Source organism: Rhinolophus sinicus, linkage group LG02, assembly GCF_036562045.2.
Source record: "Rhinolophus sinicus isolate RSC01 linkage group LG02, ASM3656204v1, whole genome shotgun sequence".
Taxonomy (NCBI): Eukaryota; Metazoa; Chordata; class Mammalia; order Chiroptera; family Rhinolophidae; genus Rhinolophus; species Rhinolophus sinicus.
This window is the reverse complement of record NC_133752.1, coordinates 193,462,348-193,487,833: the sequence shown is the minus strand read 5'-3', so window position 1 is coordinate 193,487,833 and position 25,486 is coordinate 193,462,348. Positions and strand designations below refer to the sequence as shown.

The 25,486-nt window shown below is 42.1% G+C and overlaps 1 protein-coding gene across 11 annotated transcripts in view; it reads right to left on the bottom strand.

Moving 5' to 3' along the window:
• Nucleotides 1–25,486, bottom strand: part of TNRC6B (trinucleotide repeat containing adaptor 6B) — a 218,476-nt gene that overhangs the window by 90,697 nt on the left and 102,293 nt on the right. For 2 of the 11 annotated variants that reach the window (XM_074326437.1, XM_074326431.1), the window contains exon 2: nt 17,697–17,807. The exons of the other annotated variants lie outside the window; for them this stretch is intronic. In XM_074326437.1, coding sequence (XP_074182538.1) covers nt 17,697–17,807 — 111 coding nt within the window. The remainder of the gene's footprint in view (nt 1–17,696; nt 17,808–25,486) is intronic. 11 annotated transcript variants of the gene reach the window in all.

Genomic DNA, 25,486 nt, shown 5'->3' with positions numbered 1-25,486 from the left:
TTGCTTAATATTGAATTTTCCATGTTGTTTGGTGAGGTAAATAAAGGTTTGGGCTTTTTCAATTGCTAACCAGATGACACCATCCAGAAAGCGTTGAAAAAAATGAAAGCTAGTTTTATTAATTGTGTTCTTACTTCCTGTTAAGTACATCATTTGAATAGAAAGGAGGTGTAAGCTATCATTAAAAGCTTCTGTACTGGAGAATTTAGTGGGAAAGTACATGTTCGAAAGGAATGCTGCCCAAAGTAAGCGCTGCCATCAATTTGACTAGAATAAATTGGACTCTCCAAGTCAACTGCTCACATTTTGAAGTCTTATCAACAGGAAATTAGGGACAATAAAATTAAATGGCTGACATGTTGAAAGAGAACGTAGTGTGCAAAATGTTTTCCATCTGGCTCACTTACTTAGAGGCCAAGAAAAAATAAAACGAACAAGAGATGGACATATTGTGGCTTCGCTAAAAATGTGAACATGCTTTCACATGCAGCTAAAACACAATGTTGAGTCTGCAAGGGCAGAAGCCTCCTCAAGGCCAAAGTCATGGGACAAACAGGATCACTGGGTCTGACTTTTCCTTCTCTCTTTTCAAGCATCTCTCATCTACAAAGAATTCAAAACACATGTAAAAATAAGTATTCAGGGCTTGAATTACTTTTTGGATGGAGACTTGACATTTCTGTTATTTTTCCATTCTCAAAAACAATAAAGTTTCTGGGAGTAATTTAAAAAAAATTTTTTTATTGACTATTCAGTACATACAAAAAACACCCATGCACCCACCACTCAGTTCAAGAATAGAACATCCAGTACTCAGAGCCCCTCTACGAGCCCACCTCTTCCTACCCTACAAGTTTACAACCCTTAACTGAATGCTTGTCATCCCCTTGCTTTGTGAAACAGTGCTTTGTAACCTGAACAATTTATTTTTCATTTTATACATTACAAGTAGAGTCACACTACAGTTGACCCTTGAACAATGCAGAGGTTTAAGGGTGACAACCCTACACAGTCAAAAATCTGCATTTAACTTTTAACTCCCCAAAAACTTAATTACGAATTGACTGGAAGTCTTACCGATAACATAAACAGTAGATTAACACATATTTTGCATGTTTTATGTATTTTATACTATATTCTTCTAATAAAGTAAGCTACAGAAAAGAAAATGTTACTAAGAAAATCGTAAGGAATAGAAAATACATTTACAGTAGTTACTGAAAAAATGTGCATGGAAGTGGATCTGCACAGTTCAAACCTGTGTTGTTCAAGGGCCAACGACATTTTATTTTTTTCTGTGACTTGTTTTTCTCACTCAACACTGTATTCCTGAAATTAATTTATGTTGTGTCACACTTCATTCATGTACATGCTGTAGAGTTCCATTGTTAATATACTACGATATATTTATCCATTCTCTTTCTGATGCAATTTGGGTTTCCAGTTTGTACTATTACATGCAATGTTGCTATAAACATCCTAGTATATGTCCCTATACAAGTATGTGTAAGCGTTCTTCAGTGGGGTAGGTTTGTGCCCACGATTCAACATGATGGGTCACAGGGGGTCTATGATTTCCAGATTTACTGGATATTGCTACAGTGTTCCCAAAGTGGTTACTACAATTTACCCTAAAAATCCTCGTTGCCTCATATCCTCAACCAATCCATGGCATTTTCCAATCTTTTAATTTTTGCTAATATAATGAGTACAAAATTGTATTTCATTGTGGTTTAACTTGCTTACTAATTAAATTGAGTATTTTTTTCATTATATTTATTGGCCACTTGGATTTTTCTCTTGTGAATTCTTATTTCATTTCTTTGTATTTCCTACTTGGTCTTTTTCTTATTGATTTGTAGTTCTCTATGTATTCTGGACATAAACCCTCTGTTAATCATTAGGTGCTGAAAATATTTTCTCCTGGTTTCACTTTCATTATAGTATCATTTGATGAATGTAAGTTCTTAACACATTGCGTACAGCGGGGTTTAAATCCCTCGTGAAGATTCTCGTGATCCGTATGCAACGTGTTAATTATAATGAACATGAATGTATCAACTTTTTTCATTCATGATTTGTGATTTCTGCATCATGTTTAAAACATCCCTCTCTCAAGGTCATAAACATTCTCCTATATTTGTTTCTACAAGTGTTAAATCTTTTCATATTTATCTGAATGCATTTGGTATTATTTTTGTATATGGTGTCTGACTTGATCCTTCAAAACAGAGGGAAAATGACTGTGTGAAGACGGAGGCAGAAACGGGAGTGATACAGATATAAGCCAAGGAACACCCAAGGTTGCCAGCAAACACAGGAAGCTAGGAAGCGACAGGGAAAGATTACTCCCTAGTGCCTTCTAGAAAAGGGAGCCTGGCCCTGCCAACACCTTGATTTTGGACTTCTAACCTCCAGAACGATGAGTATAAATTTCTGCTGTTTTAAATCACCCAGTTTGTGGTATTTTGTTAGGGCAGCCATAGGAGACCAAGTTAATCATATGGACTATCCCAGCACCATTTGTTAACAAGCCCACCCTGTCCCCTCCTAATCTGCAGTGTCATTTGTCACCTCTCTCCACTGATGATTGGCAAGGCTAGGTCTATCACAGATTCCACATATGCGTGGTGGTCTGAGTCTAGGCCTTCCACGCAGACCCACTGATCCATCCTCAATGCCTTCACCTGTGGAATATACCTGAAATTAACATCATTAATGTTAATTATGTCTGTTGGGCAAAGCGCCCTTTGCTACATGCCTGTATACTGTTTTTAAAATAAACTTCAGATGGACAAGAGACATATGGAAAGATGCTCAACATCACTAATCATCAGAGAAATACAAATTAAAACCACAATGAGCTATTACCTCACAACTGTCAGAATGGCTGTCATCAGTAAATCAATAAACAGCAAGTGCTGGCGAGGCTGTGGAGAAAAGGGAACCCTCGTGCACTGTTGGTGGGATTGCAGATTGGTGCAGCCACTATGGAAAGGTTTGGAAGTTCTTCAAAAAATTGAAAACAGAACTACTCTATGACCCAGCAATTCCACTCTTGGGTATTTATTCAAAGAAATTCAAAACACTAATTCAAAAAGACATATGCACTCCTATGTTCACTGCAGCACTATTTACAATAGGCAAGATATGGAAGCAACCTAAGTGGCCATTAATAGACAACTGGATAAAGAAGACGTGGTACATATATACAATGGAATATTGCCCAGTCATAAAAAAAATGGAATCTTACCATTTGCAACAACATGGATGGACCTAGAGGGTACGGTGCTAAGTGAACAAAGTCAGACAGAGAAAGACAAATACCGTATGATCTCACTTATATGTGGAATCTAAAGAACAAGATAAACAAACAAAAAACAGAAACAGACTCATAGATACAGAGAACAAACTGATGGTTACCAGATGGGAGGGGGACTCGGGGGCTGGATGAAAAAGGGGAAAGGATTAAGAAATACAAATTGGTAGTTACAAAATAGTCACGGGGATGTAAAGTACAGCATAGGGAATAGAGTCAATATTACTGTGGTAACTGTAGGGTGTCAGGTCGGTACTAGACTTACTGAGGGATCACTTTATAAATTATATACATGTCTAACCATTATGCTGTCCCTCTGAAACTAATAAATAATATTGAACGTCAACTACAGTTGAAAAACGAAAAACGTTTTTTAAATGATAAAATTGAACAGTGCTATTTAGTGGATAAAAATGCATCAATACTTTCAAAATAACTGCTGAGTCTTTTAGTATCAACAATTTCACTGGATAAATAAAAATAAAGATTAGAAAGCAACTACATTTTTCCTTTGCCCATTTCAGTGAACTGTTGGTATCCCTACAAAAACCCAGTAATTGATAACTTATTAAAGATAAAAAAACAGCAGCGGCGAGAGGACAATAGCCAGTGACATGAGTATAGCACAGCTTTCTGACAGCCACAGGCGGCTGTGCAGCCACCAGTCCATTCTTCCCACAGAAGAGCATCAGGGAGGCCAGCCCACGGGCAGTCGCTCACGTTATCGCTGGGAGATACATCACGCTTCCGACGAGTGGTGCCGACATTAAAACCCAAGATCCACAAACTGCTTTGCAACACAGAAAAGTTACTCAAGCTCGTCACTTGGAAGCATATTCTGAATACAGTGGGACAGAGGAGGCAGAGGGCAGGTCAACAGCCTGGGTTCTGCTAGGTCTGGGAAGCAGTGGCAGTAGGAGAATCTAGAAGGCCTAGCCCTGGACACAGGCACAGCACCCCCACAAGGAGGAAAAGAATTTAACCTGCACGCCCACGTCATCTGAACGGTCTGTGAATCATGGACTCCAGCGTTGCACAGCGCTGAGAGAAATGTGAAGTCTATAAAAAGGACCTTGTCCTTCTTATAATGAAATAAAGAGCCCACTGAGTCTAAACGCAGTCAATAATACGGTAATAACTATGTATAGTGCAGGTGGGTACTAGACTTATCACGGGGATTACTTCATAAATTATATATACAGATAGCTTATGACATACAGAAGACAATATTCATATCCTCTAAAATTTAAAGAGATGTGGCAACATATAAAGATAGTTAAGTATTTTGCTCAGAACTTTGTATTATAAAGTGTGTCTCCTTCTTTTTTCCCTTCTTTCCCTTTCTTTTCAATTCCCTTTCAGTAATTGAGGGACGAGTAGGGGTGAGAAGTAGAGGGCTGAAGAAGGCAATGCTATGTGGGTAGAAAGAGGGCATGAAAGAAAACTGAGGAAGGAAAAGGGCAGAAACAAACAATAAAAGGCAGTAAGAGACAGGATAGAGGTCCCAGTCAAGGCTAAGCCACTAGCCTCCCACCCTGCAACCAACAGCCCTTCCGGATTCTAGATCACGAACCCTCACGAAAGACGGGCCAGAATTCTCAGCACTTTCTGAAGGTACTTCTCAGCTGCACCTGCCATGTAGCAAGAAATGAAAACAAAACACAACAAAACTGCAGAAACAGAAGGCCTCACCAAATGAGAACGTTCTCATGACTGAACCTAAAGTGAAGGGGGGGGGAGGGGAAGGGAAGGGAAGAGAAAGGAAGGGAAAGGGGGAAGGGAGGAAGGAAGAGAGAAAAGTTATCAGGTCTCAAAATTTCATCTTAAATATAGAACTTATTGTAACTGCAAAGATTTTCCAAAAGTGGCCTTTATCAAAGTAATCATTAAGGAGTTTATTGAGCTGTCTTCCCAATTCTATTTCACTGCACACTTGCACATTTTTATGACATACCAGGAAGAGATTAAAATAGAAGCGAAGAGTATTCTCTTGAAACTGACTTCTGTTATGGAAGGGCAAATAGTGGGACGTGAACTGGTGGAAACAGGAAGGTGGGTCACACTGCCAGGGAATCCATTAAGGGGGCGAGCTAGACCCAGGGCATGTTGTGTGTGACACGGGAGGTCGCTGCGATGCACCCGTGTCCTAACACCTGGCTGGGAAGCACCACTAGCTTAGGAAAAAAATGTGTTTTGCTTTGAACTATCAGTTAAGTTTCTTAAGCAACACTGTGCGCACCAATAATCAGCTCTCTCTACTGCACTCAACTAAACAGGTAGGTAATCACTGGCCAGCATCTTTTGAAACCTAGTAAGATAATGCCAACCTGCAAAGCTGAAGCGCATTCAACGCAGACCGTGGCCTCATCACAATCTAAGGCAACAGATCTGATGTTCTCCTCACTAAATCCAAAAGTGTGTTAGATGAAAACGTTAGTGAAAACCTGGGCAAGAAGAAAGCCTAGCAAGAAAAGACAGTAAGAGTGGGAAGGAAAGACAGAGGAAAGCAAGGCTGAGATACAGAGCAGTACAGACGCTCCGCGGAGTGTTCCCTCCCTCCTGCAGTGACTCCCCACGCAGTCCCCTCCTGCTCCTAGTCCAGCAGACACTCTCCACAGAGGCCCCTTCAATACATCTGCGAGAACTTGAGATCCTCCAGGCCAGACGTGAGGAAACACTTGGGTCTTCACAAAGCTATGAGGCTGACTGTCCAGCACTGTGGGCTGTGTATCTCCAAACCGGGAAACGCATCATTCGCCATCGTGAGGCAACAGGTAAATCAGATTCATCTTTAAGAAATGGGTTATCTTCATTTGAAAGACAGCCTCCTTTTTGCTTCAGTTTTCAAGCACCTCCCCCATCATACATGAGTTTCTATATACGCTCATAGGTAGCAATGGTTTATTTACATTCCTTCACTGAGTACAGGAAAATCGCAATCTAGATGCAGTTAGAATACCCTAAAAATAAGTCATTCAATTCTCTCAAATGTGAAAGGTAGCAAGTAGAAACATTCTTGTTAAAACACATAACAGAAAGTTGGTCATTTGCAAAATAGGTCTGCCAGAGACAAACAAAATATTACAAAAGCCATTCAGAGGTTTTAAAGCCTATTCTGGTTTTTAAAGTAGCACTTGAAGCAGCGCATGAAACAAGAATAATATAAACATCAAATTAAATGACCTTAACTGCTAGAATAGCAATTCTCTGACTTTGAAAATCCATCAGGCAGAGTTTTCAAAACCTCATATACAATATTTTGTCTTATACACTTCAGACAAAGTAACTTCACATTTTCTAGTGATTAGCATTACGTAAATGATCCTTTCAAAGTTGGGCAAAACTCATCTAATTATTCTAAAACTACATTATTTGAACACAGGCCAATTTCCATACAAAAACAATGTTAGTAGACAAACACTTGAGTAGAGATAAATCTGGAATTAATCCAATGTTTTGTATCCCATTTTGCTCAAGTTCCAGCTGTACGTGGCAAGGAATTTCGGCCAAATGCCCCCCAGGCTCGATCTAGTTTTCCACATCACTCTAACAGGCTAACAAGTCCACTAAAAGAAAAACTTCATGATAGTAAGGTAACCAGATGTTTCAAAAAGTTTCTAAAGCGTCAGTATGTAAACACATATCCAAGGCCATTTAAGATTATTTATAAAATTATTTATAACTTAAATGTCTATCAGCCATAACTAATATTTACTGAGTGCTTGCCATGTGCCACATGCAAGTCCCACCTCACGTAATTCTCAACAGTTCTGTTAGATGGGAACTAGTAACATCTCCCATCGACAGATAAGGAAACTGAGGAACACGAAGGTAAGATTTCATATTGCTGGCAGGGCCTCGGTATGAATTTACAGCTCAGGTTTCCACCACCACATTCCACTCTCATGAGTGGGAGCTTAAAAAAAATAATAGCACCTCCAAAAAAACGCTACTACAGATGGGCAAGGACCATGCCTTTTGATTGCTGACCACTAGGAATGCAGTGGGCCCAGCACATTGTAAATATGCAACATAAGCTGGTACACAAACTGGTACATACATAAAAACTGTCTAGAAGAATACGCCTTAGTTGTCAGCTGTGGTGTCTCCAGAGAGTACGATTAGGGGTGGGTGAATTAAAGTGAGAAATGGGGGACTTTTTAAACTTTATGTACTTCTCATGATTTAAATGAAATAGACAAGAATATTACTTTTTAAATTCCTTTTAAATTCTGAAAAGCTCTCCAACTTATAGAAAAGTTGCAGGTATGGTACACAGAACTCTTCTCCCAGAACCAATGAGAGTAAATTGTCAATCTGATGCTTTATCAGCTCAAATGCTTTAATGTACGCATTTCTTTAAAAAAAATTGATGTAATTACAATACAGCTATGAAAAAAATTAACACTGATGCAGTACTACCATTTAATCCTCAGGCCCCATTCGAGTTTTGCCACGTGGCCCAGCAATGAATGGTCTTTATAGCAAAAGGACTCAGGTCAGAATCGCGTGAGGCATTTAGTTGACAGGTCTCTTCAGCCTCCTTCGGTTTGAAACACTTCCTCAATCTTGCTTTGACTTGCATGACCTTGAAACTTTTGAAGATGATCGCAGGCCGTTTCATGTGCAGACCTCAAATTGGCGTTGTCTGCTGTCTCCTCACGATTAGATTCAGGTTATGCACCTTGGCGTGGACATCCCGAAGCGATGCTGTGTGCTCACTGCATCCTATCAGGTAACACAATTTCAATTTGTCCCACTGCTGGGGATCACTCAGATTGCCTGGTTAGGGTGGTGTCTGCCAGGTTGCTCCACGATCAAATTACTCGTTTCCCCCTTTGTATTCCAAAGGTATTTTGTGGGCGGTACTTTTAAATTTAAATAACTCATTCTTCAAACGCTCCATTTACCCATGAGTTCATACACATGTTTTATTGCAAAGTAGGTGACATTGTGTGGGAACTTTCAGCCTTTTCTTTTATCCAACAGGTCTGAATCCATGACTATCACTTCTCCCATTTTGGCGATTAAAAATTATCCCAGCTGTGGCCAGTGGGAACCCCTTCAAATTGGCTTCTCTGTCCTTTTGACATCTTTCCATCATTCTTTGAAGACTTCTTTGCTTTCCAGCACAAGATACTCCAGGGTTATCATAAACTTTTCTGCTCTAATCCTATAATCAGCCATCGCTCTAAGAAGCTGGGGATCCCTTTTAGAAAAAAATCGTATTTAGAAGCCAAGACCTTGGCATGTGATGTGCTCATTGCTACTGAAGCCTGGTTGCTTCCAGGTACTCTCAGCCTCTCTATGGACAGAGCTGAGAAATGCATGTATGTACGTGTGTCCATAAACACACACGCATGTGCATGCACTTTGCCTCTATATCATTTCTGTATTGGGCAATACTTCTTAAAATCCATGAGCTCACACCAATACTTCTGATTCCAATCTACCATCACAGGATTCACTCTAGTTTGCTCCCTTTCAGTATCGGTAACTCCCTTCTCCAACAGTGAGAGCTTCTGGTTCCCATTCTCCTTCCCATACTCGTGTGATCAATCCTTTGGGGGTGCCCTTGTCTCCTCTCTTCGCCTCTGATAAACCACACACCAGTTCTACCCTGCGTGAAGGGCGCCTCAGCCTCCCTGGGCTCTGACACCTCTGGCCAGGCCACCTCCTATGTTCTCTGTCTACCTAACAGCCTTTAGGACACAATTGTTCAGGAAGGAGTTTTTTTTTGTTGTTTTTTTTTTAACTGGGGAAAGGGTACAGAACTTTACTGGGGAACAGTGTGTACTTCCAGGACTTTTCTCCAAGTCAAGTTGTTGTCCTTTCAATCTTAGTTGTGGAGGGCGCAGCTCAGCTCCAGATCCAGTCTCTGTTGCTAGTTGCAGGGGGCGCAGCCCACCATCCCTTGCGGGAGTCGAACCGGCAACCTTGTGGTTGAGAGGACGCGCTCCAACCAACTGAGCCATCCAGGAGCTCAGTGGCAGCTCAGCTCAAGGTGCCGTGTTCAATCTTAGTTGCAGGGGGCAGAGCCCACCATCCCTTGCAAGCAGAATACTTTTTAAAATTAGATGTAAAAATTTATTTTTTTAAATTAGAACCGGTGATAACTCAGCCCAGCTCACTTCTGCATCATCTATGAAGAACTGGTTTGCTCGGGAAATTAATAGTATAAACAAGCTTGTAACCCAGATGTTTAACCTACTTAAGAAAACTAATTGTTTTCAAGCACTTTAAAATCACTGGGCATGTCCTTGCCTTTAATTATTGCCTAATTACAAATGATTTCTATTTTCCTCATTATAGCTTTGATAACCCTTTATTTGATTACACTGTTGAGGAATTACTACTTAACTCGATATAGTTAAGATCCTTTTAAAAATGTCTCTTTATTGATCAGTCTGGCTTTTCAATTAATCATCTGAAATAAAGTTTTAATCATTCAGTGATTTCTCTTTTTTATAGTTCATCTATCTTGCTGCTCAGAGACAGACGGCTTCCAGTGGCCTCCCAGGCGCCCCCGAGACCTCCTGCTCCGCTCGTCACACTACCGGCCTCACTGGCCTCCGTTATTTATCAGGCACGCAGTGCGGGGAGCCCCATAAAGCCATCCACTCCCGTCACTGGAGTCCATATTTTATTTACGACAGCCCACTTGACAAAGCAGGGATTCGCCCAATCCCTCACCAGGTCGGTCTGCACTGCAGCGAGCAGGCCGGCTTGGGAAGAGAAGGCGTCCTCAAGTTACAGCGCCTGTTCCTCCACTTCCTTGTTGGTGTGGCCTCAGATCAGTTACTCGGCTTTGGAAACTCCACCTTTCTCGAAGATCAAACCATGCTTCACGTCAGGTTGTGTCAGGACTAAGTGAAGTAGTGGAAAGTAACTGCTATAGAAAAGGCACTTAATGAATACGAGTCTACCCCCTTCCCCCCAGCCCCCAATCTTCACAGAAAAACTCAGTGAGATTCAGAGCAGTGTTTTAAAATGTGGCCATACAGAACCTCGGAGGGACCCCACAGGAGAACATGCCAGCTTGACACTGTGTCTGCCCTACCCCTGCCTCCGACTAAAACAAGGGGAACCGGAAAAGACACCAGCAAGAGTTCCATGACCTAAAAATGAGCCACCAACGTACCTGCTCTCTGGGAGAATGGGGGAATGAGGAATAAACAGGCTCTATTCTGTAAGCTGACTCCCCAATAAAGGTGCCAACTAGTCCTAAAGACCCCAATTCATCCTGGCCTGCATGCACTGGGGTTACTGAAGGAACTGTCTCGGTGAAGGGTTATCTGCTTTGTTACTAACCAGCTGTCGAGTACCAGTGATTAAATATTAGCATTTAGTATCTGACAAAAGATCATGTTATTAAAAATCCATTAGGGGTTAAGCAATTTTAAAACCAAAGGTGCTAATAATGTGATACACTGTGGGCCATCCTAGCAGTGTTTTAAAAGAAAAAAAAAGAAAAAGACAAAGACAAAGCTGCTGGTCCCTAATAGTGAGCCGAGCACGACTGCAGAGGGTCCAGCAGGTAAGACATCGTAAACACATGGCCTCACCAGAAAACACTGGGGTCAGCAGTCAATCTAAACACTGCCAGCCGATAATGCCAGGTGATCTATTTGCTCAGTATTTTCGAGATCTAAAATATCTACGCTTTTTTGGCATGTAAAATTATGTGTTTGGGGTATACTGTTTCTTTTAAAATCATGAAAATTTGTTTACATCAAAGAGATGGGAGATGCAGTGGCATTCCTTACAAACTGCCTCAAGAGCAAAGCCAAATAAAAAGAACAGAACAAAAGGCTGAGGTACCATGCAGATACACTGTTGTCTCTGCAAATAATTCTTTCTAAAGAAGGATCGAGTTGCCTGCCTATTTCATTTGCAAAACCTCCGTGTTTCCAAATGGCCTCCAAGCAAAGGTCAGAGTGTCTCCCCTGGTGTGCAAAGGGCTAGCCCCTGAGTGATATGTCAGAAGCCTCACACACAGGTGGAGGGCACGGAGCCAGAGACGAAATTCCTCACCCAACAGAAGTCCAACTAGTTACCCAGAAGATCCTATGTAACTTGAGACACAAGGGGACGCTCCCCAGGAAGAGAACACATTCCTGTTTGTCAAACTAGGAACTGTAACCACCACATCCCATCCCCAGCCCCCGCAGACACTACCAGTATTTCTGCAGCGAGTAAAGCAGACAGATTCCCCCCTTTTAGGTAGCATACATCAGCCATGCTTTCCTTCAGTCTCTCCATCCCTCAGTTTGAGGGCCAGCCACTCTGGCTCTTCTGTTTGATGAGGAAAGGAGGATAGGTGATAAGAGAAGGTGCCACAGCTCAGAGATTTCAGACTGATTTGCGTTTAAAGTCTTCTCTAATTGTGAAATATTCTTTGTTTCCAATTAAAGGACATTCAGGTACAAGCAAGGGATGTGGGAAAAACAGAGCGAGGGATGTGGGAAAAACAGAGTCCTACAAAGCACACTGTTGCTTAAAATATACTTATTTTAAAAGTGGGGGGAGTCCACCGCTCCCTTCCATGTCACCCAAATATTTCTAGAAGGAGCGGAGGCCCAGCAACTGCCGGAAGCTGCTGCAAACCGAGTTGGCCTGGGGAAGCTTTCGTGTCGGGTTTCTTCCTGAGGCAGTGGAGGATGGCGCTCAAGCACACACACTCAGCAGCCTCGGCTGCCGGTCATTTCCTACCTGTGTAACGGTCATTTCCTACCTGTGTAACGTGGGGCAAGATACTTAACTCTCTGCAGTTAGCTCAGTCTTTATTATGAAGACTAAGTGAGCTCATCTGCTCAAGGCACTTAGAACAGTCTGCCCAGCATTCATTACAGGAACTAGTATCACCCTTTCCTTCTAATCAAGTTCTCACCTCCTCCAACCCGGACTTCCTTCCCTAGTCTTTCAGGTCATTTGCCTGACCCTGGTTTTATCTCATTCCCAACCCAGCCTGGGCTTTCTCGAATATTCACCAGCATTCCCCAAAGACTTCACCCCGATTATTCCACACGACCTATCTAGGCCAATCCTCACTCAGCCTCAGATGAACCCCAACTAACTGCATTCTCCACTTTGATTTGCTGGGAAAAAGCTGCACAGCCACAATGACTGCAATTAAAACTAAGGGATCTCCTCTCTCAGCTAAGCCGTTAGAACTGGAAGATGGTTCTTTTTGTACTTTTTTTGTGTTGTTGTTTTTTTCCTTTGAGCGTAGGGGAGGGGGAGGGCTGTTCTAAATGTTTTCTCTTTCTTTTCTCCTCAGACTTCATCTCCTATTTTACAGAGAGGAGTGATGCCTTCCATTCAGAGGTGAATGTCTCCCAGAGGGGACTTCTTCAAATATTCTTCTCTCCGTTTCCAACTTTATGCTTCTCTCTCCAAGGCTAACCTGTGGTTTACCCAGCAAGTCTTGTCCCACCTCAGTTCTCTTCTCAGATCCTGTCTCCCATGCTCCAGTCAACTATCAAATGCCTACTGGGTGCCCGGCTCAGTCCATGGACATAGAGCTTATCCTGTACTTTCAGTGGTTCCTCTCTCCCTGCTCTTTGCCCTTTGCCCTCTGATTCATGCTTTAGAATGTAAGCCCCACCAGGGGAGGGATTTTTTCTATTTTGCTCACTGCTTTATCCCTAGACACTATTAGGTAGGTGCATAAGTAACTGCAGTTTAAAAGGTTAAAAATAATTGAACCACAATTACTTTTGCACCAACCCAATAGCACAGCTCCTGGAACACATAAGGTACTCAAAATTTTTTGTTGAGTTAATTAATTCAAATCATCCTTGATTCATTTATTCATTCAACAAATGCTGAGTCCTCACTGTGTGTATGTCAGGTGCTGAAGTTACAGAGGCGAGCAGCTAGTTCCTGGCCTAGAACTACTCACTGTGGTGACAAAGACCCAAAAACCCACTGGGAGACTTCCCAGTGTGACAGACAGCAACACACAGGATGAACAAGGCGCTGGGGCTGCTCAGGGCCAAATCTAACTGCCCACATTCAGGGCTTTTCTCAGCTGACCTCTGGGCACAGGCCCTGATGACTATGCTTCACACTCCCCTAAACTCCTTCTTCTCCACGAGAGTCTGGTTTCATCCCACTCTTCTGAGGATGCACTGTCACTCCCCTGGTGCAGATGACCATCTCTATATGTAAATCAATCTCCTCAGCTCCAGACCCTTCCTCCCTTCCACCTGTCAGGTTCATTAAACGTCCAGCAAACATCTAAACAGTACCTAACGTAAAACCACAGCCTCTCAGCCCCATCCTCACCCTATCACACATTCAAAACCCCTGCTCTACCTACCAAATGGCCATCCCAACCCAACTAGCAGCATCACCCATTCACCCAGCCGGGGCTTTATCTACGCCTCCCTCTTTCTCATCCTATCCAATGGATTTCACTGCAGAGGTCTCTAAACTCTGGTTTCTCCATTGTTACTGTCACTGACTTAACGCGCCTTCTCCAATCAGTCCTCTTGCTTTGACTGTCTGCCCTCGATCTCTCCCTCTCCCTCAGACCCTCAACATGGAGATCAACTGAAGTTGATTTTTTCAAACTGCTTTCCACAAGACAATATCCAAATTTCTTAGAATCCAAAACCCACCCACCCACCCACTCTCTTCCGCCTCCATCGCGCCCGCTAACATCCCACCATTTCCCATCCTCTCCTACTCCTTAACCCCTTGCTTTGCTTATATGATTTCCTCTGCCTGAAATGCTAAAATAAAACTAATGAAAACAGCAGCTTACAGGACTCCCAACAATATGTTACACACTTTAAACAAATTCTCACTTAATCCTCATAAGTGTTCTTTGAGGTCAGTGTTATTCCCCATTTTACCAGTGAGAAAGCCGAGACACAGATATTACTAGCCTGACACAGCAGTCTTGACTTCAGAACCTTGGTTCTTAATCATTAGACCCCCCCCCACCCCGCCCCAACTTACTCACCACCCCCTTCACCAAGCAACTCCTAATTCCGGCCAAGACCCGGCTCAAATGCCTTCCCCAGACCCCTAAGCCTCTCTCCATCCTCTAGGATCCCTTGGCGTCACACGTCTTTTTCTTACAGGCAACCTCACTGACCATTTACATTACTCAGTGAGTTCCAAAGACAAAAGTCAGGTCTCTTTTATATTCGTATTCCCAGCACCATACAGTGCCTGATACATGAATCCTTATGTACTAAACAAACTCTTCCAAGTCCACAGGCCCTAGAGTATATCCTGCTCAAACTCAAGTCTACCCAGCGCATTACTGCTTCCAAACACCCCACACGACTAACTCCCACCGCGGCCATCCTCTCAGGAGCAGAAGCAAAGCCCGCGGGCCGGCCTCTCCCACTAGCAGCTGATAGCACTATCTCAGTGGGCAGGCCAGGGAGCTGCTGGCCACGCTCCCCCGATTAAAATGCATCTAAAAAGCACTTTCTCTCCACGAAGACAGACAAAGGGAACATTTGATGTGGGGGTGCCAGATTTAAAAACTTTACATAAAAATAATGTACGTAATACGACAAAACATCAGCCATGGCGATTATTCATAGTTCACAGAGAGCCAACAGGCTGGCAAAAACATAAACCGTATGATTTAGTTCAGTGACCTACTTGCCACTTTTACATAATCACCATGACTATATACCTCATTAAATCGATCAACTTTGCGAGACTGTACAACTGCTTAGCACATAGCGGAGTGGGCTCATTTTTCTTTTTTCTTACATTAGAGTGGTTATCTGTTTACAGTAGATTCAGAGGGAACGAAGTGATTTTTTTTAAATGTGAGTCATTGAAGCCATCAGCACTGCAGTCAGTAAATAAGAATGAAGGTACTTTCAGAACTTGAAGTCAGGTGTATTCTTATGAGTGAGACTAATAAAAACCGGTCAGCACATAGTTAATTGTAATACATGCTAAGAGATGGCCTGTAATTAGGACGTGCTTCCCAAATGCTCAACTGTAGTACCTGGCTGATCTATACTCGCTATGAAATGGTTTCCATAAAGCTACATGCAATTTAATGAGATGCCTCTTATCCTGAGACTGTCCATTCTATTTTTACGTGTGAAAATTTTTTTCTTTGAAGTGACTGTAATAAATGGTGGTGGTGGAGGGGTTTAAATGCATTTACTTGGCAAATTTAAAACTGGTAACTCATGTTGGATCCCAATGTTGCTTTTTCAATCTTACAGTTCCCTGAAACCTAAGTCTGGGAAACACCATGTTAAAAGGATCTGAAGGGGCTGGCCTGGTGGCTCAGGCGGTTAGAGCTCCGTGCTCCTAACTCTGAAGGCTGCCGGTTCGATTCCCACATGGGCCAGTGGGCTCTCAACCACAGGGTTGCCAGTTCAACTCCTCGAGTCCCGCAAGGGATGGTGGGCTGTGCCCCCTGCAACTAAGATTGAACACAGCACCTTGAGCTGAGCTGCCTCCCAGATGGCTCAGTTGGTTGGAGCGCGGGCTCTCAACCACAAGGTTGCCAGTTCAATTCCTCGAGTCCAAGGGATGGTGGGCTCCGCTCCCTGCAACTAAGATTGAACACCGCACCTTGAGGTGAGCTGCCTCCCGGATGGCTCAGTTGGTTGGAGCGCATCCTCTCAACCACAAGGTTGCTGGTTCAATTCCCGCAAGGGATGGTGGGCTGTGTCCCCTGCAACTAGAAACAGCAACTGGACCTGGAGCTGAGCTGCGCCCTCCACAACTAAGACTGTGGGGACAACAACTTGAAGTTGAATGGCACCCTCCACAACTAAGACTGAAAGGACAACAACTTGACTTGGAAAAAAGGCCTGGAAGTACACACTGTTCCCCAATAAAGTCCTGTTCCCCTTCCCCAATAAAAAAGCCTTAAAAAAAAAAAAAGGGTCTGAAGAGGCTTGGGAAACAGCCAAATCCAGCTTGCTTGACTAGGACGTAGTTTAAGAAAGGAATAATTGAGATGGCAAGCTAACCATGCATTTCGCCAAATTGTGCCTAAAAAACAAAAACCTGGTACATTCATTAAGATTTTATATACACACACCACTTAAGATTTCCAATGCACATTAGCATCTTAAAAACTTTAAGTCCTATAAAGCAAAGGCCAGTTTAATTCAGCTTAATCAGGAAAAGAACCCCCCTTCCTGTTTTGTTTTTTTTTTTTGCAGGCAAACCTATTAGTACCCCGCCAAACAGCAAGAAATGGGGAACTAAGCAAATGTATTGACATTTGTCTGAAAATAGAATGTGTTAATAGTGGAGACGCACCTTCATGAAACCTGCAAAGAGGTGGGGAAGAGCCCCACCCCTCCACAAAAGACAGGATGGCAGTATTTTCTGTTGCGCTTTTCTGAGAAAGAACATAATCTGGTAAAAGGGTGTTTTCTACTTAAGTTTTTCTAAAATATGGAGGACAAACACGTCCATCCTTCAGTATGGACAGGAGGCCCTAAACAGGCAGGACAACATTCTGTCACCAAAATATCTCCCACATGTTGAAGTAACAAATTAATGTACATTAAAATCGCTTATAAATTTGGTTGGTGTGATAACTGAGTAGACTGACAAATCTGATTTTGAAGACCGGAAAACTGGGAATAATAGCCTGGAACAGGGTTCCCCAAACTTCTTTCAACCCTCAGCGAGACAGCGCTTAGTGGATCCTTACCTAAATTTAATGGGTTGGGATACTCAGCCTTTGTTTTTTGCTTTGTTTGTTTTATAAAATGGACTTTAATTGAATATATCAGAATATATTACACATAGTATTAGAAAGTAAATACTTTTGCTTCAGTGTATACATTCATATATGTACAGGGTCTCAATGTAAATTTCATTTTGTATTATAGAACCAATCAAAAACTTTGAAAGCCACTGTTTTAACCCAATTGTCTAACTTTAACTTATAAAGAGGAACTTCTTCGCATAAAAAGAATGGCAATTATTTTCTGTAAGGAAAGGGGTAGAAACAACGGCAAATCCGAGACTCACTGCTCTGGGCTGCTGGAACAGGGGCGAGGAATCTTCTGCTTTATTAAGGCTTTAAAGGGCATTAAGTAAGCCCACCACTATACAGTCTGGTTTTTACAAAGTCACCAAAACGGGTCACCAAATTGTACCTCTGAAGGAAAACAAAAATGTAAAGCATTTCTATATTGATTAAAATAAAGCAAAACAAATAAACAAAACCCCAGGACTTCACAGAACAGCTGACACCCCAAACTCTTACAGGACACTTCATAGAAAAATCAGCTCCCCTCTATCAGCTAAAATGAAATTGTGCAACCAAAAACCAACACTTACTCTCTAGGGTAAACAAGGTTTGGTTCCAAGCACAATTCAAGATCATTTCTAGTTTTACTGGTTATTACAGGCATACCTCGGAGATACTACGGGTTTCTTTCCAGACCAGTGAGTCTCGCCATAAAGCCAGTCATAATCTTTTTGCTGGTGGAGGGTCTTGCCTTCAATTTGCATAAAAACGCAACATCTGTGAAGCACAATGAAGTTAAGCACAATAAAAGGAGGTATGCCTGTATACTTGGAAGATCTAATGAGTAACTTGACAAAGCAGTCTAAACCAATGAAATGATTAAATAAAATTGTGAACCTACTTTTAATAAACCTCCCATATTTAGTAATTGTTATACTGGCCCAGGATGGCAAGAAATACAAAATGGGTTTAATAGCCTAAGGCCAAGCAGCCTGCATTTCAGAAAAAAGAAGTGAGATACAAGCTCAAAATCTAGTCCTCTGGCTCAGTAGCGTGGGTGAAGGTGTATGAGATTGAAGGCCGGGGGCACCTCCGAATGGAAGCTTCCAAGAATGTTTGAACCCTAATTTCATATCTCCCCATCTGAAGCTCTAACTCTGACTCCACAAGTTCAAAAAGGTCAAAATGGGTCCAGAAGTGCTCTCGCCCCTCCAACCGAATCTATTTTTAATCTAAAGTTAAGTGCACCTAACTTTTCTGAACTATGATACAAACCGGTATGTTTTCACAACTTCTACCAAGGAACCACCCTGCTGACCTCAGACAAAAAAAAAAACTTAACTCCTGTTTTAAATTTTGGAATCTGCACACTTTCATAAAAAGTTTGTGTCCTCCTATGCAAAATTAGGATTTAACCCTTCCAATTCTAAAAATACCATTAGCCCTAAGCCAACAGGAATTGTAAGAAATACCAATCCTGTGAAAAGCTTTGAAATGCTTTGGCTATTTTCAAGGTGCACTCTGGATGTAAGGTAACCCATTGTACTTACGTAATCCTGTGCTATCCAATATGGTAGCCATACACGTGGCGAATGTGCACTTGTAAGGAGACTAGTGTGACTGAGAAACTTAATTTTCAGTTCTATTTCAGTTTAATTAATGCAAAATTTTAAATTGATACTTATTTCCATTACTGGAAAACTTTTTATGTTTGGAAAAACTTTGATAGGTGAATGTACTTTTTCAACTGTAAATTTTATGAGCTCTAAATACAGATTGAGCATTTCCAATGAAAATTTCATGTTCAAACTGAAACGTTACATATAAAATATAATACCAGATTTCAAAGACTTAATGAAAAAAAAATCAAACAGCTCATTAATATTTTCAAATTGATCGCATGTTGAATTGACAATAAAATATGTTATTAAAATTAAATTCACCTGTTTCTTTACCTTTTTAATGTGACTCCTGGTAAACGTGTGGCTCCCATGCTTACGTGTGGCGTAACCTAATGATTCCCAAACCTCTCCTACAGGAACACCTCCCAATAGCAGGTTTGGGGACGTTTTCCAGAACCAAATACTGCTCTTCCTGTGCAGCAGCAAACCTGCTGACCACACCTGAGACTGAGAAGTCCTTCCCTCATCTTCAGTAACCATCTCTGACTGTCCTACCCAACCACCTTTCTTTTCATCCTTTCCAAGGTCCTCTTTCTCTTCCTGTCCCGAAGGCCCCGTTCTCAGTTCTCTCTTTCATTCTCTACACTTCTATGATGGCCTCATCCACTCTCTCGGCTTCAGCTATCACTTCTATGTGGATGCCTTCCAATTCTTTATCTCCCCTTCTGACCTCTTTCTCAAGCTTTCGCTCCACAGTGCCAGCTGCTTACTAAACAATTCCATCTAGAAGTCCCACCAACTTAAACTCAGTACATCTGACCTGGAATTCATCATCTTCACTTCTGTTGAAGTTTCCCATCCTTCATCTTAAAAACCTCGAGTGCCTGGTCCCTTTTCTAGCCCACTGCCGTAGTCTTACCCCAGGCCCTTTCATAGTAGTCTTTCTGCCAGTCTCCTAACTGGCCGGCCTGCCTCTAAATTCTTGCCGCAGTCTCCCCCTCCTGTTGCCCACTGCCACATTATGACAATATTCTCAAAACACCACTTGGATCACGTTGCTGTCAGCCTTGTAACAGGTCCCCACTATCTCCCATGACTATCCAAACTACTCGGCAGGTACCCCAGCTCTCTCGGACACATCCAACCTCCCATCGGTCCTCCCTGAACACAACTAATCCTCCAGCCAGAATGTTCGGCCCTCTAGGTCTACTCTTCACAATTCTGCCCCACCTTTACGGCTCAGCTCAAATACAAGGGCCTCACAAAGCCTTCCCTGATCAACCCAGCCAACATTAGTCTTTCTCCTCCCTCCAACTCCTTTGGTATCTCTCATGGCAACCACTGTGATAATGGGAGTATGTGGCCTTATCTTCCTTATAAAATGGTGTCCCCTTAACAGTATCCGATAGGACCTTGAAGTGTACACTGCCATCTTTGGACAATTTACCAAACAAATCAACCTAAAAAGGAAACTCTTGATAAACTTGGCACTACTGATGATTCTCAAATCTTTATCTCCAGCAAGGTCTAATTATTCCAGACCTTCATTTAGATGTCCCCAAATTCAATAACTCCAAAATTGAGCTCATTATCTCAATCCCATCTACCTCTTGTCTAAATGAACCCTAACTCAGTGAATGGCACCACCATCCACTCACGAGCCCCGGCCAGAGAGAGAGGTGCCATCTTCAATTTCCCCAACCCTCACCTCTCACACTCAATGACCAGATCCTGTGAAATCTTCTACATCAATGTCTCTGGATTTATTCACTTCTTCCCAACTTTGCTGTCAGTCCAGGCCACCATTACTTGGGATTATTACAATACTATCTGGTCTTATACTCCACTCTCCAGCCATTTCCCATAGTGCAACTAGAGTCATCTTTTAAAAATCCATCTTAACAGGTGAAATTCTTGCTGCAAACTCTTCAATTGTTTTCAAAATAAAGACTTCCAAACATGGCTTATCGATTCCTCTGCATCTGGCCCGTGTTTACCTTTTCAGCTTCACGTATTTCCCAGATCCTGTCTTCCCTTACAGACCACGTCACACTCTAACCACGTTCCAGCATTCAACATGCAGTTCTCCAAGTATTCCAATGTCCTCTCTTGCCTCAGGACCCTTGCACAAGCTGGTCCCTCTATTTACGTTGGGTGTCCCTTCTTTATAATCACCCTGAGCACTTGCATTCATATTCCAACTTCAGTGATGGTGCCTGGAGAAAAGCTTCATGCTGCGTCTATGCTAGCACTTACCACGATGTCTGGCATGGACTAGGTACTCAATAATTATTTGTTGAATGAATGAGTAAACACATAATTTTTTCTTAATTCCAAGGTCAATGAACGAAAGCCATTTCTATATCATCTCTAATTTAACAACATTGTATAAAGTGGGCAATTGACCTAAATTTTCATTTTACCTGTCTTCTGAGTGAAACCTATTAATAATTTGGTTACAAAAACAGAATTTACATGTGTAGGCTCAGAATAATCGAAATGAAGGAAAAAACACTATATTTTATGTTCTTTGCCTTGTAAACTCTAAGACCAATTCATGTGAAACTGCTGAGAACCTTTTGATGCAAAACACAGAATGTATGAAAAGCAGCCACGCAAATGTGGATGGATACACCACAGAGGCAGAGCCTGGAGCAAACTGGCGAGCATGAAGAGACAACATCAGACCCTAGGAATGGAGGGACGGAAATGAGAAGAAAAGGCTCAGCCCTGCTCCTGTCCTCGCTCAGGCTGAATGCAGCTCAGGGAAGTCAGTGTACACACTTCATGATCCTGGGAGCCAGGAGAAAGAATGGGGTGTCTGTGGGGCCATCGAAGCCTTTCTGGTTTATTCCACTAAGGGAGACAGAGCAAAGGGGAAGGAAACACTTATGAGCAACAAGACTAGGTGCTGGCGCTTCCTCACAGCATTTCCTTTCTGCTTCACAAACAATGTATTCTGCCCATTTTACTGATGAGGAAACAGGGGCTGACGGTCACGTAGCTGGTCCTGGTGACTTTGTAACTCAGCTCTAACACAAATACGTTTTTACTGAGCACTTGCTCCTGCTAAGGCCTGTTCCACATGCTAGGGGTTGAGCAATGAGAAAAACAAAGTCTGATCTCATGAAAGCTTATGGTTTAGCGGTGACTATTACACACAAATAACGTAATTTCAGATGGTGATACAAGTAAGGGGTATTAAAAAGTAAGACTGAGGGATGTGAGAGAGCAACTAGGGAGGCAACTGAGGTTGGGAGGTTCTCAGAGATAATTTAAAAGATAATTTTGAAGAGGAACATTTGTAGGGCTAAAGAAAACGGACAGTGATTATCTTAACAAACATTAAATGGAAGCCTCTAGAACTACTAGAAGCAAATATTACCATTCAATTCCCTGATTATTAGTAAGTGACCATCAAGTGAAATGAACTATCACATCATCCTAGCCATAATCCAAAACTGACGGCAAGTATCTCCCCATATGCACCCAATGGCTGTTTAGGGCGAGGGGCCAACCAAATTAATTCTTGGATCCCCCAACACCTACAACAGCACCTGACACACACCAGGGCACGATAAATGATTTCTGAATGAACAGATGACGGAAGGAAGGAAGAAAGGAGACGTGTTAAAATGTCACTGTCATGAGTTCAATCCCATCTCAGGCCAAGTGGCTTCAACGCACGCTACCCCACTTCCACCACCAGTCGTTATCACAAGAAGCAGGTGAGGGAAGTAGGATTAGTGTAAACCCAGGAACAATACTGGAGTCGGAACAATTAGCGTACGCTGCCCCAGCCAATGGTCAGAAACTCCATCTTTAAATCACAACTTCATTTAAAGAAAATCTAATATCTGAATGATGACGAACAATTAATAAGGGGTAATTCTTTGGCTCCTTTAAATCAGGGTTCTCCTAATGCAAATACTCAGCACACTCCTGTGCCAGGTACTTGTTCTACCGCACACTCAGCACCAAGTTGGGTGAACTCTTTACCCGAGTATCCCTCTTGCTAGATGGTCCTCCTTGAGGGTAGAGACGAAGTACGTTCACCTGCGTTGTCTCAGGGCCTCATCCCATTTAAAACTGCAGAAGGTCCATGATCACACTGAGTTATGAAAACGAAATTTCTCCCAAACTTTTCCGCCGTGGGGCAGCTGGACGGGGTGAAGCCCACCCCCATTACTACCGTTATCTACAGCTCGGTCTGCTCTGCACCACCTGAACGTCTCATCATCGTATGTCACTCTTCCAGTGTCCCTTGTGGAGTTGAAGAGCTGGAAAAGCCTTACAAGTCTCTGCTTGAATTTTAAGAAGTTTATTTTTAAAGGGCTGCCTTAGTGGTGACAGAGAATAACAAATGGCCATTCAAATCCGAACAACAGAACTGAGTTTGCACCATATATCAAAGTGGCCATGCTTCCTTTGGCACCCAGATGGAAGGACTGAAAAAACAGTTTAAAAATAAGTTACCACTTCTGATAGAGATGCCTACCGATTTTTGTGATGTTTCAGTAAAATCTTAATAATGAATCTGTGACATTTCTTCCTGAGACAGAGTAGCGCTGTGAATAATGACATCACAGGAAGACCCAGCAGAAGCAAATATGGAAGGGGGAGGGCGGAACATTAGTAAGGATAATATTCATTTTCTCCAGTAAGAAACTTCCTCCGCATACGCCGTCTCATTTTTAAAAAACCACAACATGCCATTTCTAACATCCCTGGGTTTTGCTCTTCGTAACACCAGCCACATCTCTAGTCTGTAAAAGCTTCATTTTACACTATCGACAGAAAGAAAACTTCACCCAAAGGCATAAATTAGGTACTATCCATCTGCACCTTTGATTTATTACTCACTTTTATTTGCTTCTGAATTACCATAGTTTTGGTGTGCCATAAAGATTGGTTCTGCAGGAACTTAGATCCAAAATGGCAGCTGAGCTTCTGAAACTCACTCAGCCATAACGCTTAACATACGTGAAAACAGGTCTTTTTATCTCACTTTTCAACCTGTCTAGGAGAAAATATTCATAAAAACATTTCAAAGAATTAGATGGCATTCTCTTATGATATTCTCCTTGCCTAGCAGAGCAGGCACCCTGCTTCTGGTTCCTCTGCTCTGCAAACTGAATTAACCTGCTATTCACATGTTGACACAGCCCACAAAAACACACGAGCTAATGGTAAAGCATGGGAAGCCTAGGTTTTTCTCACTCTTCTTCTGTAAGGCCAGCGTAGGAAATGCATGTAAAATAAGTCATCTAATAAGTAAAGCCCCAAATAAGCACTTTCATTTTCAAAAAAAACAGCAGCAAAATCAGAGCTTTAATTTTCCTTAGGGCCACCGCAAAGCAACATTATCTACAGGAATTTCTATGTCTTTTCCTTTACATTCAAGCTGTAAAAAAATTAAGAGACAAATTTGTTCGACCACCTTTCTAGTGTAATGCTCCAGGCCTTCTTACACAAAAGCTGAACTTGTATCACCAAAAAACGTACACTGAATTTAAACCATCACTTCTCTACTTATTTCCATGACTAATATAACATTAATTTTAGAAAAATAATAAAATACTTGCTCTTTAGAGACAGAGCACTTTAATTATCTTTATGTATTCAAATGGAAAGTCTTTTTGTTAAATTAGCGTGAAAGTCCCTTCATCTAAACACAATTGGCCCAAAGAAACAAGCCATTTTCAGCACAAGAGGCCAATCCATTTTAACAGTGAATAAAGCTTTTGAAAGCACTACACACCCTCTTCCAGACTGTCAAATTTTCAAAATGGTCCAGCATTTTTCCCCCATTTTTTTAACACTTTCAGACCCAGCAAGCATTTTATAATTAGATTAATTAGAAAGGAAACAAAAAACAATGCTCCTTCTGATCAAAATTATTGCATTTATGCTTAATTAGCTTTAATCCAAGTCTACATATTAAATGATGGGAAGATGACAATTCAACTATTTGCATATTTCAAACGTCTTTTTAAACTATACTTTGCAACAGATTTAGAAGAACAGTTTCTTTCTCATGCCAATAAGCCCAGGCATAAATCAGGAGGATACAAATTAAGGGAAAAAAGAAAACAAAACAAGGCCTCTCGGAGCCAGGGTTGTGCCGAGGCGGATGGGGTAATTTGTCCAGGGGTGGGGGCAATTTACCCGCCACATCACAAACTACAATCCTTTCAGCCCACCAGACCGAGAAGCATTACATCACACTCTCACAATGATAGGGGAGGTGGCTCTGAGAAAGCAAGTTTTCAGCTTTCTTCCCTCCCTCTCCCAGCCTTTCTAGAATCCTGCATTAGGAGTAATGGAATTTAACTTCAGCGTACTGCACAGTTTCAGGGCTAACACAGGTACATAACACAGACAACTCCTTAATTTATGTGACTCCGCAGCGACCACTTCACAATGAAAAACGGCCAAAACGGACCACTTCGCGCACACACACACACACACACACACACATGCTGAATTTGTGCTGAAAAGCCCAGTTCATCTGTATAAAATTAAACAAAAATTGTAAACCCCAAGAAATGGAGGCGACCAATCTCCCGGGAGAAACTGATAAAGAAATAATTCCTAATCGGGGTGAAGAGCTGTTTCTATCTCTAAAACACCATATTTACAAGACAGTCCTACCATTTGGTTCAAACCACGATCAAAACAACAGTGCATCTGGCTGCACATTTGAGAACACACACAGAGACCCAGTGCAAACGAGCGCGCGCAGAGAGAAGGGTGAGCCACACTCGCCCTGGAGGTTTTCAAGCAGGGGAATCCACAAACCCCAAACCTCCTGGTGCTCACTCACCCCCCAGC